Source organism: Chiloscyllium punctatum, chromosome 10 (genome assembly GCF_047496795.1).
Source record: "Chiloscyllium punctatum isolate Juve2018m chromosome 10, sChiPun1.3, whole genome shotgun sequence".
Lineage (NCBI taxonomy): Eukaryota > Metazoa > Chordata > Chondrichthyes > Orectolobiformes > Hemiscylliidae > Chiloscyllium > Chiloscyllium punctatum.
The window spans coordinates 33,985,937-34,000,825 of NC_092748.1; the positions used below are offsets into that span (position 1 = coordinate 33,985,937).

General features: G+C 40.3%; 1 protein-coding gene across 5 annotated transcripts in view; it reads left to right on the plus strand.

Annotated features, from left to right (window-relative positions):
- The window catches only part of dgkg (diacylglycerol kinase, gamma), a 527,377-nt gene extending 512,905 nt beyond the window's left edge, over window positions 1-14,472 (plus strand). For all 5 annotated transcript variants that reach the window (XM_072578849.1, XM_072578848.1, XM_072578852.1 and 2 more), the window contains 3 exons: window positions 8,799-8,919; window positions 9,150-9,210; window positions 13,009-14,472. In XM_072578849.1, coding sequence (XP_072434950.1) covers window positions 8,799-8,919; window positions 9,150-9,210; window positions 13,009-13,107 — 281 coding nt within the window. In that variant the 3' untranslated portion in view covers window positions 13,108-14,472. The remainder of the gene's footprint in view (window positions 1-8,798; window positions 8,920-9,149; window positions 9,211-13,008) is intronic.
- The last annotated feature ends 417 nt before the right edge of the window (window positions 14,473-14,889 follow it).

Below are 14,889 nucleotides of genomic sequence, written 5' to 3' on the forward strand. Positions count from 1 at the left end.
TGCCGCTCCTTCATCAGGTGCTTCCAAATAAACCTGTTGGATTATAACATGATGTTTTGTGATATTTAACTTCGTCCACCCCAGTCTGACACTTCCAAGTCTTGTCTAAATGACAACAATTTTGGCAATGCAACACTGCAATGCTCCCTCACTCTAGACTGCAGTAGCAGTCCAAGTCCTAGAGATGGATTGAATTTACAATCCTCTGACCCACTACTAAGGGGGTTGCAATTGAGCTTTGTTCAAGTTCACATTTTAAATTGTATTCTCTTGAACTTCTCTTCCCCCTAATTCCAGACTTCAGCACATTTCCAATTAAGAAATGCTAATAGCGATTAGTTGGATCGGTATTCAAGTAAATGCCAGATTAACCACCCTAATGGACGAAACAATGAATAGAATAAAACTTTCTTAGTAACCTAAAAGACTGGAATTATTCAGCATTAAATGGCCCATTTGGTGGGGGTGGGGGTGGGGGGGAGGAATTGATGAATAGAGTACATTGAGATGGGACCCCAAACTAGAGACAGTGAGAAAGAAAGAAATTTGGGGTGGGGGAGGAGGCAGTAAAGGGACAGAGAAGGGAGAAGGGGGCAAAAGGGAGCGAAGAGGATAGGCAAACAAGAAGAGAGCTGATGATAAACGGAGACGGAGATAAATATTAGCTAGAGTGCTGATGAGAAGTGTGAACAGCTTAAAGAAAAATGGACTGGCCCTGCAGAGAGCAAACCATGAAGCGCAGGACCTAAGGATGTAGGGGAAGAGTAACTGACATGGATGAGGGTGGTCACCTTCAGGAATTGTTAAACTCAATGATGAGTCCTGAAGGCTGTAGGATGCTGAGGCAGAAGATGAGTTGTTGTTTCTCCAGCATGCGTTGAGTGTCACTGGAGAACTACAATAAGCACAAGTTAGATATCTGGCAGTCACCTGGAAGTCAAGGTAATTTTTACAGAGCGAGCATTGGTCTTCAGCAAAGCGGCCATCCATCTGTGTTTTGTCTCCCAGTGTCCAGGAGACTACATTATGAGCAGTGAATATGGGACTAGACTGAGTGAAGTGCAGCAAATCACAGCTTCACCTAGAAGGTATGTCTGGGACCTCCAATAGTGAAGATAGGGGAACAGATATTACACCTCCTGTGATTACATGGGGTTTGGGAAGGAGTTGGCCACGATGTCCTAGAGGGAACAGTCCATGCGGAATGCTGACAAGGGAAAAGAGGAGAATGCGTTTCCAGTGGTGGCATCCCACTGGAGGTGGTGTATTCTTCGGATACACCAGGCTGGTGGAGTGAAAAGTGAGCACCAGGGGCACCGTATTGCATGAGCAAAGAGAGCAGGTTCATAGCTCCTTGAAAGTGGAGTCGTAGGTAGATAGAATAGTGAAGAAGGTGTTTGGTATGCTTTCCTTTATTGATCAGAGTATTGAGTACAGGAGTTGGGAGGTCCTGTTCCGGCTGTACAGGACATTGGTTAGGCCACTGTTGGAATATTGCATGCAATTCTGGTCTCCTTCCTATTGGAAAGATGTTGTGAAACTTGAAAGGGTTCAGAAAACATTTACAAGGATGTTGCCAGGGTTGGAGGATCTGAGCTACAGGGAGAGGCTGAACAGGCTGGAGCTGTTTTCCCTGGAGCGTCGGAGGCTGAGGGGTGACCTTATAGAGGTCTACAAAATTATGAGGAGCATAGATAGGATAAATAGACGAAGTCTTTTCCCTGGGGTTGGGAAGTCCAGAACTAGAGGACATAGATTTAGGGTGAGAGGGGAAAGATATAAAAGAGACCTAAGGGGCAACTTTTTCACGCAGAGGGTGGTACATGTATGGAATGAGCTGCCAGAGGATGTGGTGGAGGCTGGTACAATTGCAACATTTAAGAGGCATTTGGATGGGTATACGAATAGGAAAGGTTTCGAGGGATATGGGCCGGGTGCTGGCAGGTGAGACTAGATTGGGTTGGGATATTTGGTCGGCATGGACAGGTTGGACCGAAGGGTCTGTTTCCATGCTGTACATCTCTATGACTATGACTCTAAGAGGAGAAATGAGAACAGAATTGTGGGAGATGGGTAGAACAATGCTGAGGGCCCTGAAGACCATAGTGGCAGGGAATCCTCAATTGAGGAAAAGGATGGGCATTTCTGAGGCCCCCCTTGGAGAGATGGTGTGATCAGAACAAATGCAACAGAGATGGAGAAACTGGAAGAATGGAATGAAGTCTCAAAAAGTGGAGTCCCTTCTTCTGTCTTGAGGCAAGCGTATTCTCACAGTAGCTTAATCCCATTGATTATAGCAGAATGAACACAGTAACAATAGAAAACTAGAAAAATGGCTGAGGAAAGGGTGACCTGCAACCAATTCTCAGATGTGAAACAACCCGATTGTAATATACTACAGTTGACATTGTAAAATTTCCCCAACCCCCCATCTTGAGAGATTTATCAATTTATCTTTGACACAGAGTCATGTTATGAGATGTCAGGCCTAAGTCTTAACAAAATGACATCATGTTTAAATTAAGAGAGGGAGGTAGAGATGCTTAGCGAGAAGTTTCCATAGCTTGGGGCCAAGGCAGCTCAAGGCATGGAGTGAACTGATTAAAGTCAGGGATATGCAAGAATTATAGAGTCAAGAGATCAGAAACGGAAGATCAAAGAGGTTGTGGAGTTGGAGGAGATTGCAAAGATAGGAAATAGGACTTACAGTAATGGGAATTTTAAAATCGAGATATGTTGGACCAGGAATAAATGTAGGTCAGCCTGAACTTGGCACCTAGGTAAATGGGATATGATGCAGGGTAGAATAGTAGTAGCAGAGTTGTGGTTGAGTTCAGTTTTATGGAGGGTGCAAGGTGGAAGGCTGGCTGAAATAGCATTGGAGTAGGTAGATCTAGAGATAACAAAGGATTGGATGAGAGCTTCAGCAGAGGAGCTGTCATTTTCCATGCTGAAGAGTATATAGACTGTAGTTTTAAGTCTGTACTATTTATGTTAGGCCCCTGCTTTTATGGATGCCAAATCCAAAGTAGACAATGTTTAAGGACAAAAATGCAGCACAACACAATTTTGGGGCGATTCGCGTTTTCAATTGGATGTTTCATTCATGAGAAATTCTGATGTTCGAATACTACGATTTTCTATCTATATGAATTAATAGTTAGAAAATTCTGTTCATTTTATTGAATTTCCAATATCACCTCAGACAGATGAGTGTCTACCCTGAGCACAGACATAGAAAATTCACCTTCCCTGGCCCACTGCCTGCTCTCTGCTAATTTTATTTATCCACACTATAATTATAGCAACTTGCTTCCTAATTTTTGTGAGCCCACTCTGTGCTGCATGAAATTATATTACTCAAGTTCAGCACATTAGGTGAGCTGTTCCCTAAGAAAGACTCCTCTTGTGTGTATAATGTGTTTTTTCACTTCGCTCCTCATTATGCCACCTCCAACAGCACTGCATCCTGTTTTTCATTCATGAAATTCTGGCAAGCATGATTATCAGCTGTTTCTATCCCAGGCAGAAGGTAGCTTGTTATGCCTTAGTTTATTACCACATATGGAATCAAGATCCAACAAGGTGCCAACACAGTTACAAAGTCCCATTATGCATCACTAGCCGTTAGTATAAAAGCTGGTTTCATGAAGCATTTTGCTGAACTTGAAACACTATTTACATTCTTGTGTCTGCTGAATGTGGAGGGCAGTGGAAGGGTGAGGGAGAAATCCCAGGATTATTTTAAGGCAACAGAGATATTCTTAACCAACAAAATTTCTAGATTCATGTGTAAAAAGCACCCCAAGAGGTGCAATGTTCACTTGTGGGAAGGGTGAGGTGGTGATATATAGCCAAGCTCACCAATTTCAGAGGTAAGGTGTAAATTGCCAAAGGGGTGAGTGCTATAGTGGGCTGGTTGGAAGAACTGTCCAAGTCTTCTGTAAACTCTTCTCAGTTGCTGTAGATGGTCCCCTTGGCCTGTCATGCCTACAGGCCAAGTCAATTTCCCCCATCAAACCCACTCACACCCTCTATGCCACCTTAGCCACTCCCCCAGCATTCACCATGGGTAAACCTCAGGAGCCATTTGGAAATGAGAAAAAAGACATTACGCCAGTACTCTGACATATTTGATATGAAATGAACTCCCATTTGCACAAGCTATTGAAAGCTTTTAAATCTCCCCCAGTGGTTAATTTCTTATGAAAATAAAATGCTATTCAGACCTTACATCACATCAAAATCAGTTAATTTGTTTATAGATAAATGGAACTGCCAATCGGGGCGTACAGAACCCCTGCCGAGATGATTGTAGCTTTTGAAACTCAACCAAGCATAAGACCCTTTGCGGAAATGTCAACTAAGAGCTATTGCAACTGCACAGCCAGATAGCATTTTCTCCCTCACCTATTCCTGTCGATCAGAGCAGTATTTATTTTAATACTGTTGCCGAGATCTGAAGCCTGGTTTTGTTTTTGTATATATGTTTGAAAAGTGGTATATTTGAAAACCTTCAGATCATGACAGCCTATATGATCTGTAATAACTATGTCAACTCTAACAATCTGTGACTCCCACTGGTGGTTACTGATCTTGTAAACAAGATTGGGTCAGTTTGAACTCTACATGGAGGTCAAATGGCCCTGCTGAATCAGAGTTTCTGTCCTGTATGAATCCTGTCTCTTTTCAGGCAAAAATTGAATATATTTAGGATCAAATCTCGGCACAACATCGTGGGCCAAAGGGCCTGTTCTGTGCTGTACTTTTATATGTCGAATGTGGAGGACTTCCTCGCTCAAGTTTTGTCCACCATTTTTGACGGTTACAGAGTCTTCCTGGCTCCATGAAATTCTGTCCCAAATTGTCTCAGGAATTCATCGAACAGCAAAACCACACTGTTGAGTAAAAGAAAGTTCTCAGGTTCGATCCTCAATATGCACACGTGTAGCCGCATCCTGAAATGTTGGCTGGTGACAGCTACAAATGCTCAGTCCCCTTGGAGTAGGGAGGGGTGGTGGGAGACACTGGGAAGGTTGAGAGTTTGTGCTGCCAAATTAAATCCAATGGCTCCTCCTGCTACAGGTGTATATTTATGAGTGGATGAAGGCAGGATCAGGCTCAGCTGTAATGCTGAATAACCACCAATATTTACTGTCAAGGATCTTGTGTCTGTAATGACCATTTGGATAAAATACCAAAAAAAGTAGCTGGCATCAGCGAGATCACATCCAAGGAGTCAGCACCCTTAGGTGACAGGTTGGAATTGGCACAGAAGAGAATAAACTAAAAGCTCCATTTCGTAGCCTTTGTTCAAAACTAGCAAGCATATATTTTTGAAATTCTGTTGGTTGCGAGAATTCAAAACATTTATTTCTTTTACCCCAAAGGAATTTTTTTTTTAAAAAAGTTATTTGTTTTCTGACTAATGTTTTTTGGCATACTCTGAATGAGCGCCTTGTTTACATTCCCAAGTGTGCCTCTGATAAATCTGTTCGCAGCATCAGTCCAGATGGTTTTAACTTCAACCACAAAGTAACTGCAGCACTCAACAAACGCAGTATAATGTTGTGAAACGTCTTTGGGTAAATGAAAAGATTCCATAGTGGCACAGTAACAGTCCATACCACTTCTGTCGATACATTCTCTATAATGCATTTAATCCAGACTGACATTTCAGTAGGTACTAAGGACATGGTGCTTTTCTTTTTAAGAGCTCTATGGTTCCTTGATTGTTCACTGAACTAACTCAATGAGAAAGTGAACAATACAGATTGGTTAGTGGCACTGCAATTAACTTCAGTGCTCTGGGTCATTCATAGAAATTAACAGCCTCAAAGAGGTCTTTCAGCCCAATTTGGCTGTGCTATATTCCTTCCGTTGCCACCCTGTCACAAATACCAAATATTCCATTCTTCCTCGTGCACTCATCAGCTTCCCCATCCTTGAATCTATGCTGCTTGTCTTAATTACTTCCATGTTTTTGTTTCATTCATTGGCCTCGCCAGCAAAGCACACATTGCCAATGTTTGATGCCCATCTCTAAATTGCCTTGAGAAGTTGAGGGTGAGCCACCATCTTGAAAACAAATGAACCAGTAGGCCATTTTACAGAACAGTAAAAGGCATCTACAATATGATGGCTGGACTGGATATGAATATCAAATTTCCATCCTTCCACAGAGCAACAGTAAAGCAGGTGGATATTTAATGACAACCTTTTACAGTAGTTTCATGGTCACCATTACCGATACTAGCTTTCAATTCCATTTTTTAAAAACTCAGAGTTTAAATTTTCATGCTATCACAATGGGATTTGAAACTCTGGTTCATTAGTCCAGGCCTTCAGCTTGCCAGTCAAGTAATCATGATGCTCTCATAGGGTACATATGGTTGTTAATGTCACATTGTCACCAGTTCCTGCGCAAAGAGGTTTCTTCCAGATTACATTTATCAGGAACTGTCTTATATATCTGGGCCCAGTTCTGGACTCCCCCACAAGCAGAAACATTTTCTCCATGTCTATGTTCAGTCCCTTGAGTGAAATCCATGGATTTGCATATAGACTGCAAGGTCTTTGACTGAAATGTTAAACTAAAGCACTGTCTGTCTGTTTAAGATTGTGAAGATCCTGTGGCATTGTTTGAGGAAGAGTAAGTGCTCTTTCAGTGTGCTTCTCCCTCACGCTTCACCAAAAGCTAATCATTCATCTTATTTTCTTGCCTTGGACCTCAGCACCATTGACTGCATTGTGAAAGTAATTTGTGGCATGTCAGATGCCTTAGGACATCTTAAGGACCTGAAAGGATGCTATATAAATGCAAGATTTTTCTTTAATATAAATAGATAGTAACCAAAACAATAGTTGCCTTGTCCCCATCCTAAACACATTTTTCAAATGTTATTTTGAATCCCCCTTTAAAGATTTGAGGTGAGCATTTTTCTTAATCATTCAAATGTACTCCTGTCCTGGGTCCCATATTCTACCATCTGTGAGCTTGCACCTATTCACCTGACACACTCGTGATTACTAATCCACGCTGACCCCTATTTAAGCGAACCTCCTGTAGCCTTTCCAGTCCATCTCTGTAATATCCTCCAGCCCTGAAACCTCCCAAGATATCTGCAGTCCCCTAATTCTGGTGTCTCGAGTATCTCTGATTATAAAGGGAACTTATTAGCGCAGATATAGTGAAGATGTTTGCACTTCTGGGGAATCCACAAAGCTAGGTTCCACAAATAAACGATTGCCCATATTAAACCCAATACAAGATTCAAAAGGAACTTAATTGCTAAGAGGATGGTGAGAATGTGGAGCTCATTACCGTCAGAGGTGTTTCAGATGGATAGCATGGATACAGTTACACAAGGCAGAAAGTCACATGGGTGGTGCTGGGCCTGGGGGTTTAGAAGGAGAATGGGGGCAGTGAGATATGTCGAGCATAAAGACAAATACAGACTAGTTATGTACTGAATGGCCAGTCTCTGCACTGTAAATTCTAAGTAAACACTGGTGGGCATTGTTACAAGTCAAATATTGCAGCTTATTTTTTTTCCCTAGAACTTTAACACAATTGACAATAGAATGCCTGGAATGTAGCTATCATGATCTAACTTGTATTCCTTCATGTAAAAATGCAGAGTGTTTGCTGCTGCTTATTCAGACAGGCCCCACCATGGTTGTTGGGGCTGTTAGAGCTGATGATCAGGAAAACAGCAATTTTCACAAAGTGCTTTTGTATCTTTAGCATCTTTGCCATTTCAGTGTAATTTTTCTAAGCTGAAGCTTTTGTAAGTAATTGCCTTTCAATGAATGTTTTGGTATTTGACCTTGGCTTAAAGAAAACCTTTCAATAAAAGTAGTATTCACAGAGGTTGAGATGTAACTCTGTCACAATAGGATAGGCAGATGTTAAAATTTGATGGCTTCCTGTTGGTCTTCAGAATCTGTGTTTCATTTGGTTGGGAGCTGAAACTTGCAGCTTTAGTTTAGCAGAGAAATAGAGTATTTTGTTTGTGGGATTTCAAGAAGAGATAGTGTTCCTTGTCATCTTGCTTTTTCCTAACAATCAAACCATTTCCGCTTTTGGCTGATGCCACAGCACATTATTCGTAAACTGGGTCTGTGAGCCAGTGCCACTGGTTCGGCGGTGCAGTACAATGTGCCACTGCACAGCACATTCACAAATCCATTAGTCATTCGGTTCTTCTGAATAGAAATATGAGACTGCGGCAAAAATGTTTACTCCACTTATGTTACTTTCTAGCTAAAACATCACACTGCAGATACAATAAAATGTTCTCCTTATCTTGAGGCTTTTGTCAATTATTATAAACCTGTGTTCCTTGGCTACTGACCTTCCTTCCAATGCACCTTGCTTCTCCCAAAAAGACTCTGCTTTTACCTTCTTCATACTTACAGATGCAACTTGGAGCCACAGCAGTATTAATCCCAGCAATTAATGCAGGAGTGTAAATGAACCTACATCACAAATTCATGACACAATGCAGTTGCACATTATTTTTATGGAGCGAGTATTATCCACAGAAATAAAAAATGACTTATATCAGGATAGATTTCCTGATTCATAAGATTTTTGTTTAAAGGTAACAATACATTAATAAAATTGCTCCTCACAGGGCAACAATGTTGGAAGCTGTAATTGGGAAGCAGTTGGTCACCTGTAAAGAAACATTTGCCATCACTTTAGCAAAATTTGCACAAAAGTATATGTCATACTGAAATCCCACTGTCACTGTCTGCAGAAGGAGCTGAGTTTTTCTTTCCACTTGTTTCAGACTTCAGTGATCAGCTGCTTGAGGTTGTTGGCCTTGAAGGTGCCATGGAAATGGGGCAAATTTACACCGGACTGAAAAGCGCTGGGAAGCGTCTGGCTCAGTGTTCCTGCGTCACTCTCAGGTAGCTATTCAAATTTATCAGCTTATCCATTAACCTCCAGAGCAAATTGTTCAGACTTGATGGTAGCATTCGAATATTTACTGAAATCTGTGTTATTCCACCCCCACCGCCGCCCCCCCCCCCCCCCCCATATCACCGTTGTCCTAGCTACTAATCAACCTGAGATCTGTGCGTAGCATCAAAAAGTCCCCTTCTAAATGCAGATCTAACTATGGGTAATTTATTTGCAGAACAACCAAGCTGCTACCTATGCAGATTGATGGGGAACCCTGGATGCAACCTCCTTGTACGGTGAGTGTTAATTCTACCTATTTCTGTGGTTGTGTTGCTGTGTGACACTGCATCAGTATGTCACCTTTCTCATAATACTCATGTTCTAATTCTGTAGAATAACTTGTGATTTTTTTTAACAACTAAGTATCAATGCCAAACTGGTTTGGGGCAGGATATTTCCTCAAGACTGGGAAACCAATGTGGAGACTATTGAAAGACAGGCTGCAATAGACAATAAAGAAAAGGAGGAGGTGGAAACTGGTTAATTGACTTCAATGGAATCTTGATGCGCTGGACAGATGTAGTTTCCTACCTCAACATAAACGGTTTGGATATGGGATGGAGAAAGGGAGCAAAGCAGTTTTTAAATCCCACCCAACCTCTGCTTCTCTCCCTTGGACCAAGAGGGTGTAAGATTCGATAATCAGCACTTGGATTTGAAGAAGTATTATGAGCCTAAATTGCAATCATGAAATACCTTGTCAAATCCTATCTCCCTTCAGTTTCCAGTTTTTTTTTCTCTTCCATAAGCAGACACATAGATACATTCATTGTATATTTGCCAGTGTGTGGAAGTTTGTAGATTCAGGCCATGATCAAGATGGACTCTTCAGTGCAAAGTTGAGGGAGTAATTCAGTGGAAGAATCTACTTTATTGATGAGAAGTAAATCAGGTGCAATCAACAAAAATGAGTAGTACTAAATATTGAAGGCACTGAGAAAACCAGGACTTGTGCCATTTCTTGACCAACATTCCTCTCTGAAGCAACAACACCAAAAAAGTAGATTAACTGGCCTTTCATCCTGTTGTGGATCTTGCTATGCCTGAGTTGACTGCTCTCTCTGTACAAGAACAATGAATTAATGAAGCACTGTGGGAATTCTGAAATTGCAACATAAAAGGTTTTCTCCAAGCGCAAGTAGTTTTTGTCTTTCCCACAGTGTTAACCATTTGCTGGGATATCGGTCCATGGTGGAGCTTCTGTGGAAGAGCTCAATTTAACCTTCAAGTTAAGGACAAGAACATTATGCCAGGGTTCCTGCTCCCAATTGTTATTAGCAAACCTTGTTTGGATGCTTCGTTCCAAGGTTAGCTGCCACAGCCACAGTTGAATAGTCTGTAAACGTTTATTGTTGAGGATCAATGAACAATGGTCACTTGGATTATCAGTGTCACTGGAACAGTGTAATCAGTCAGCACCTTTATGAGGGAAGAATATTTGTGAGACAAGAAAAAGTAATTTTTTTCCCCAGCTTAACAGCCTCTCTAAATCCTCTCAAAGAAATTATCAAGATCTTTAAATTTCTCTTGGCATAGATATTCAAAGGTTTAGGAAAAATGGTGGACAGAATAAAGGGCACGTATCACAGAAATGAAATCAAAGAGATTAGATCTTCGAGTTGGAAGAAAGATCAAATAAAAAAATCCATGGGTACAATTAGCTGCTCAGAATATTGTCAGGACGCGTTTAATATGGCAGACTGCTCCAGCTGTTGAAATTCTTAGTAAAGATCATGAAATTTGTGGGTGACCTGCCTTCAAAAAATGATTTTTCATGTTCATTTCAGCAATCAGAGCTTCCTCTGTTCTCCTGGATATCTGTCAACTCTCTCACAGATGGCCAAAATTAGAACATGTCTGTGGGTGGGAGAATCTTTATTTCAGATTAGTGTACAATCACATGAAACTTAGAGTGTGTACAACTCCTAGGAGGGACAAAGGTGTCATTCGTACTCACCTATTGAAAGTATGGGGCCTTTTTTAGTCGGACGAGGAGTAAAATTCAGTTTCAATGGGGGAAAGAAAAACTGCGTGATGGTGGGTCATCTGCCCAATTCCATTTCATCAACGATTCCCAAAGAAAATATGTAATTAATATTTCAAGTCCTATGCGCTCTGTTTTGTTTTGAGTGGTGAAAGTTGCTTTTCAAGTAAGTGTAATTTTTTTAGTTTTATAAAAATCTTGCCAATGTAACTTCCTTTAAACAATACTCTTTCTCTATTTTTAAGCAAAGTTATATTTAATCCCTAATTTTGGATTGCTGTCAGTCCAAGCAACCTGTTCCCAGACTTCTGCCAAATCTGGTCTGCATCTGACCACTAGAACATGTGCAGGAGTAACCCTGGTGTGCCGGGAAGGAGTTTACCATCTGCTCTGTGCCTCACCTTGCTGGCATGCTCAAGGTCGGGAATTACCATGTGAGGAATCATTAGCTTTAACCCATTAGTCACCACTCTGAGTCGTATATCAAGGAGTTTGGTGATTCCATCAGAGTTTAATGCAGCACAAAAAAAATGATGAGTGGAAAATGGTGTGGGCTCAGAATCAGGACATTAATTGGTGCATTTTGAGGTCCCAGTGTAGGCTGTGGACCAAGAAAAAGAATCATAAATTGTCCTCGGCCATTTATCTGCTTTCTGCTTTTCATTAACAATGTGGTTGAGGTTATGAAAATATTTCTGATCCTCTGCTTTGGGAATAATACCTTCTCTCACTTTACTTACCCCATCCCAAATAAATGGAAAGCAGTTGGAACAGAAATACTATTGTAATGCTGCAACATCAGCACAGTCTCTGCTTTTTATCTTTTTCATTTACTACCAGCTAACAATTGGATTTTTTTTAGTAAGTCACAAATACTCACAAATAGTTAAAATATTGTCCTTTTTCAACGTGGTAGCATTTGGAAATAAACAAGAATGGAATAGCAGAGCTTCTGTAATTGGAAACCAACTGGTAGCTCCCAGACTATTGGTTGAGGCCTTTGCTACATTGGAAACTCCGCACAGAGTTGGGGTTTTCTGCATGGCCTCAGGCCATCCTTTTCCCTGCCAGTGAAAGTGGTTTGTATCAGAACTGAGGAAGATCTGACGGAGTTATGACAGGTTATGTGTGGAAAGAATGGTTCCTCTCTTGGGGAAAATTTGGAATTAGGGGTCACCATTTAAGACAAAGATGAGGGTGTTTATTCATGCAAAGGATCAAGAAAATCATTCAGGACACTTTCCTTCAAAAGATTGTAGAAGTGGTGTCTTTGAATATTTTAAGGAAAAGGTGGATAGGTTCTTGATCAGCAAGGATGTAAAGAGTTATTGGGCAGATGGACATGTGGAGTGTGGAGTGTGGAAACAGATAGCTATGATTGTATTAAATGGCAGAGCAGGTTTGAGGGGACCACTTCTCTGAATGTGAATGTTCCTAGGTGCAACACAAAGCCTGAAACAGCAGAGTTCATAATCTTAAAAAAAAGAAATAAAATCAATCTCAACAGTACAGGCCATACATTAAGTTTTCTATACTTTGGTTCAGAATGTCACCTTATATCCACTGAATCATTTGTTAATTATTAACGTTGTTAAAGGATGTGAATGACAGAGGGACAAAGTGAAATCTATACCTTTTTAAAGTCCAGTTCAAATTCAAACTCAATTTGGAATGGAGGGAATAAGATTAGATGAGAGACAGAGGAAGGAAAGTTTTTTACATAAATTCAAATTAATAAAATTGTAATAGTCCCAGAGGACTGTTCTCTCGTTAGAGAGAGAGATGACAGGTGGTTGAGTTTAACCAGAGGGTCACCATGCCTTGGGTGAGGTTGAGAAGATGGGACCTTCAATGTGACCTGAGCCAGTGCTGAAATTAGTATCACTCTACCAACTGCAAACTGTGCAGTTTGAATTAATCGCTTTACTTGATATCATGGTCTTTTATTTTAACCCAGTGCTTCTCTTTTTAGAAGTAAAATGTGAAAATAAAGCATTGGTTAACCAGTACTGAGGTTAAGGCATGTCAATTTCCGCATTTTATTTTCCAGATCAAAATTACACACAGAAACCAGGTACCCATGCTTATGGGGCCTCCTGCAAAGGCAAGTTTACTTTTCTGGAAAAGAAGAAACTGCAGCAGAGATTAATCATGCAGCAGTATGTAACAGCAGACAATTATAATGTTACAAGGAAGCTCTCTGGACAAATCAGTGCTTTCATTTTACTTTGGATTGTTTATTCTTACTCTACCTTTGTAGCACAAAGTCCTTGGACTCAAGTAATGTACAAGAGCAACTGTGATTTGGACTTGAATGAAGATAACTTCGTACCATCTATTTTAAGTGAACCTATGAAGTGAAGTTGTAAGCTGTCTGAGAATGACTAGAAAATCGAGAAACAATTGGATGTCAGACCACGAAGTTTCCATTTCCAAAGCTTTGCTCTTGTGTCTTCTTAGGAACAATGCAACAGAATCCTCACAAAGTGGTGCAGTGCTTCATGATGTGATCCACATTCACCAGTGCTACAATAATAAAATGACCCACTTCAGCTATCTCCAGCAGACCATGCACATTGCTGACCAGAGTCCCATTTATTTCATATAACCAGCTCAGAACTGCAGGCAGTTCTGGGACAGCAAGAAGAAATTCACATTTTGGAATTGTGAATAGCACTAATGTTTTGGAACTGTGAGCCCCCTAGCTTGCACCCAGATTAAATACCCAGGCTATTTAGTCATGCCAAAAAAATGACAATAACTAATGGTGAATCACTTCATCTGCTGTGATTTAATTTGCATATCTATAAAAAAATACATTTAAATGGCTATATACCAATATTCCTCCCATTGGCAAGGACTGAGAAATCTATTAAGTAACATAGTTGTACTGACATTCAGAGGAAGCTGTGCTTAGAGGCCAGACCTGTGTGTGCGCACGTGAATCATATACATGGTTGCCGAACATTGATATTCAAGTTAAACCTATGCATCAGCACTGGTTGTGTTTACGTGTAGACTATCATTTTTGGTGTAGTATATTGGTGGCAAGGATAGGCTTGTGTGTTCTGTGTGTCAGTTTACAATCATCAGCCTTAACTATGTGTCTGGACATAAAAGGTGCAATAATTATTAAAAAAAAGTCTTAAATGGTTTAAAAAAGCCAAATACCTGTTTTTATATTCATGTTTGCTACATGTCAAAAGATCCATGACTAGAAATGCCACTAAACACACTACTAGTATGGTGAGAAGGTCTATATCTATTTTGAATGTACTGTATAGTGTTAGAAGATATTTACTTTTAGCTGTTTGAATAATTTAGAATTTTGTTACCTGTACATTGTTAAAAATTTGAAAGTTATGTAAAATAAAAAGTTTGCCAGTGTAATGTTCCCCTTAGTCAATTGAATTGCTTTAGGCTTGCAGGTATTGTGTAGATCTGTTGTCTGCCATGTTTATATGTAACCTAAAATGGATATTGTTTTAAAAACAAATAAAAAGCATTCACAGACGACTTTTGCTGAACGTCATTATACTCCAGGCATGGAACAAACATTTGCATGTAATCAAGTTTTTTCCACTAATATGATGCCACGTAAGAACAAAGGTTATTTCTGTATTGCTTTTTGAAGTCATAGAATCTTTTACAAATTCAGTCAGCCCTATCAAATAACTTTAAAAAGGATTCCATTGTATTATAATGACAATATAATTCTCAATTTCCTTAAAGCATGAAATTGCTAATTTCTTCTGGAGTTTTACGCCAGTAACAATGCTGTGGTTTTGATCTCTGGTGGAATTTTCTCCTCTAATGTGGCTTGAGCATTGGTGAGAAAGGTGGGAAAATATGGTGTTAATGAAAATATCAGATTCTTGATGTCAACATTTTCCAACCTTCCTTACCAGCTATAAATGACGACTTGGGAACT